This window comes from Arachis ipaensis, chromosome B03 (assembly GCF_000816755.2).
Source record: "Arachis ipaensis cultivar K30076 chromosome B03, Araip1.1, whole genome shotgun sequence".
Taxonomy (NCBI): Eukaryota; Viridiplantae; Streptophyta; class Magnoliopsida; order Fabales; family Fabaceae; genus Arachis; species Arachis ipaensis.
This window is the reverse complement of record NC_029787.2, coordinates 122,388,167-122,390,946: the sequence shown is the minus strand read 5'-3', so window position 1 is coordinate 122,390,946 and position 2,780 is coordinate 122,388,167. Positions and strand designations below refer to the sequence as shown.

Sequence of the window (2,780 nt, the reverse complement as noted above, 5' to 3'; positions counted from 1 at the left end):
TCTGTGCCTCTTGATACAACCTACTATATACATACACTTTTGCAGGTCCATGATTTTGGGTTCTTTCGTTATGATCCTGGTGCTATACAATTTCTGAATTATGATGAAATACCTCTTGCACCTGAGGCTGCATGTGTTGGACTAGAAATCAGAGTTGTTGGCAATGACAGTGGTGAGAAGGTATTACCTCAATATTTGCGTTATGACCAACTCAATAGAGCACTATTTAGGAAAATAGAATGATGCTGTAATTTAGGATGTGAAATAAAAAGAACACCCCAGTCTGTAAGGCTTCCACATGGTGGTGTCTAGGAAGAATAGACATACGCAGCCTTAGCCTTGCAAGCTGGATTTGAACTGGCGACTTCTAGGGCATCTGGGACTCTGGGAGCAATTTTACACAAGGCTCACCCTCTTGGTCACATAGCAGCCTTATGCTGAGCAATACTTTTTTTTATTGGTTTCATATCACAATCAATTTTACATCTGGCTTCATAGTTCCTTCATTTGTTGTCTTCTATAAATTTTCTTTTCTATGGTTTCCTAAATCGATTGATTTATAAGCATTTTTTTGGGTTTGACATTGACATTCAACTGATATTCTTTCCTCATCATAACTGTCACTAGCTTTTTGTTTATGTAGAGGACCATGACTTCTATTCCAATGCTTTCTTGGTTATTCCCTCCCCGCGGCCGGTTTCCTAACGTAAATTCTGAATTATTATTTTATTTTGAATTTTACTTTCAGGTTTCCATTTTGGCTGGTACTCTTGCTCGGTTGGACAGGGATGCTCCTCACTATAAGAAGTATATTTTAAATATCTGGTTATATATATATATCTTTGTATTTCTTCTTTCATGAATAGGTAGTTAAAAATATTATTTGATGCAGGGATGGGTACAATGACTTCAATACCTTCTACATGCAAGTAAGTGAGAATGACTGTTTATGAGCTGATTTGCACATTTTCTTCAAAATTTCAAATTATGAGTTTGGTCAAGTTATTAGTTTTCTTTCAAATTTACCTTCCTTTAATTTCTTTGCTGGGTTGTCTTTGGACTGTTTCAATGTCTTTATAGTTTTTCCAATATCATAAAAGGATTCATTAGTTGTTTATATTTATTTAAAACTTGGATGTAAGGTAGAATTAGAGATTAGAGGGAGCTTGATTGCTATAAATTTTAGGCAAAGAGAATTTGCTTCTGAGCATGAGACCCATTCTGAGCTGATGGACCTCCATTTGACACCTTAATTCACTGATTGAGTGATCTTTTTTATACTTGGTTTTTAAGTCCTTCAGAGAAGTCTTTTACAAGTACTGTTCATGGTCAAACCCTTGGTACTTAATAGTCTGTAGCAATTGTTCATTGGCTTATTGCAACCAAATTACTAATTATTTTGCATTTCAGGCAGCCTCTGGGACCAAAGGAGGATCAAGCGGTTCCCCAGTTATAGATTGGCAAGGGAGGGCAGTGGCCTTGAATGCTGGGAGCAAGTCATCAAGTGCATCAGCATTCTTTTTACCTCTAGAACGAGTGAGTTTATATATATATATATATATATATATGCTGAACTTGTCTAATGCTTCTTGTAGTAAACTGGGAGAAGTGTGACTGTGCTATTGGTGAGCAACTAAACACAATGATATACTTTTCAGGTAGTGAGGGCATTGAGATTTATTCAAAAGGGCAGTGAAACATATGTTGATAAATGGAAGGCAGTTTCTATACCTCGTGGTACACTTCAGGTTTGTCATTTGTATCACTTTTTAACCTTATGATAACAGAATTTAGTTGAGACCTTCACAATTTTTACTTATTATGGACATGGCTATATATCTAAATCCCTTTCTCTATAAGCATGGAAATACTGATGTATGCATATTTCTGTATTATTTAGTAATACCAATGTTATTTACAAGTTTCGTTCCCTGACTTTTGAATCAGCTTGTCTGCTCATCAAATCTTTTACATTTAGGAGCGTGAGATGATTGTAGACACTTTATCCATTATAATTTAGCAATGTCACATCATTCTTTTCATTGTATATTTTATATGCTGCTCATTACAGATGAATATAACTGTACAGTTTCTCACTCGTCATGTTTTTTTGACATATTTTAATTTGCTTTGTCTTCTGTTTGCTTGACTGCTTGTTTGCTCTTATTTTTCTCTTTTAAGATTCGGAGAAATAATTTAAAAATTTTTCCTCTTGTTTCTCAAATTGGTGTGTCCTTTGGAATGGTGCAATCTCCTTTTTATTTCTAACTTGTGTAAAATATGATACAGGCAACCTTTCTGCATAAAGGTTTTGATGAGACTCGCAGGCTTGGTCTAAAAAGCGAGACAGAGCAGGTTGCTTGATCTATATTAAGCTATCTTTACTTGGAAGCAGTTTCATTTAAATATGCCTTGAATTGTTACCCTGTTTATGAATAATGTAGATGGTACGTCATTCTTCTCCATCTAGTGAAACTGGAATGCTAGTTGTGGACTCTGCGGTAAGCATATTGTTACTCAGAATTTCAATCTTTTATGGAGTGAAATCCATTTCAAATTCTTTGGGCTTAATCCTCGGCTTGTTTAGGTGCCAGGCGGTCCAGCTTATAAACATTTGGAACCAGGCGATGTGCTTGTTCGTGTCAATGGGGAAGTAAGTTTGCCATGATACACGATTTTGCTTCTACCTGTCATTCTTTGGTTCTCTGTTTTATTAACCTTTTCTCTTTTTTTTTTCATTTCTTTTTTTTGTTTTTTTTTTTGGGGGGAGGGGGGGGGGG

The 2,780-nt window shown here is 35.6% G+C and overlaps 1 protein-coding gene across 1 annotated transcript in view; it reads left to right on the top strand.

The window, feature by feature from the left end:
- LOC107633754 (protease Do-like 7) overlaps positions 1-2,780 on the top strand; it is a 14,975-nt gene that overhangs the window by 2,079 nt on the left and 10,116 nt on the right. Inside the window, exons 3-10 of the mRNA XM_021117427.1 lie at positions 46-180; positions 749-807; positions 893-929; positions 1,411-1,536; positions 1,659-1,748; positions 2,290-2,355; positions 2,445-2,501; positions 2,588-2,653. Of these exons, the coding sequence (XP_020973086.1) occupies positions 46-180; positions 749-807; positions 893-929; positions 1,411-1,536; positions 1,659-1,748; positions 2,290-2,355; positions 2,445-2,501; positions 2,588-2,653 (636 nt within the window). The remainder of the gene's footprint in view (positions 1-45; positions 181-748; positions 808-892; positions 930-1,410; positions 1,537-1,658; positions 1,749-2,289; positions 2,356-2,444; positions 2,502-2,587; positions 2,654-2,780) is intronic.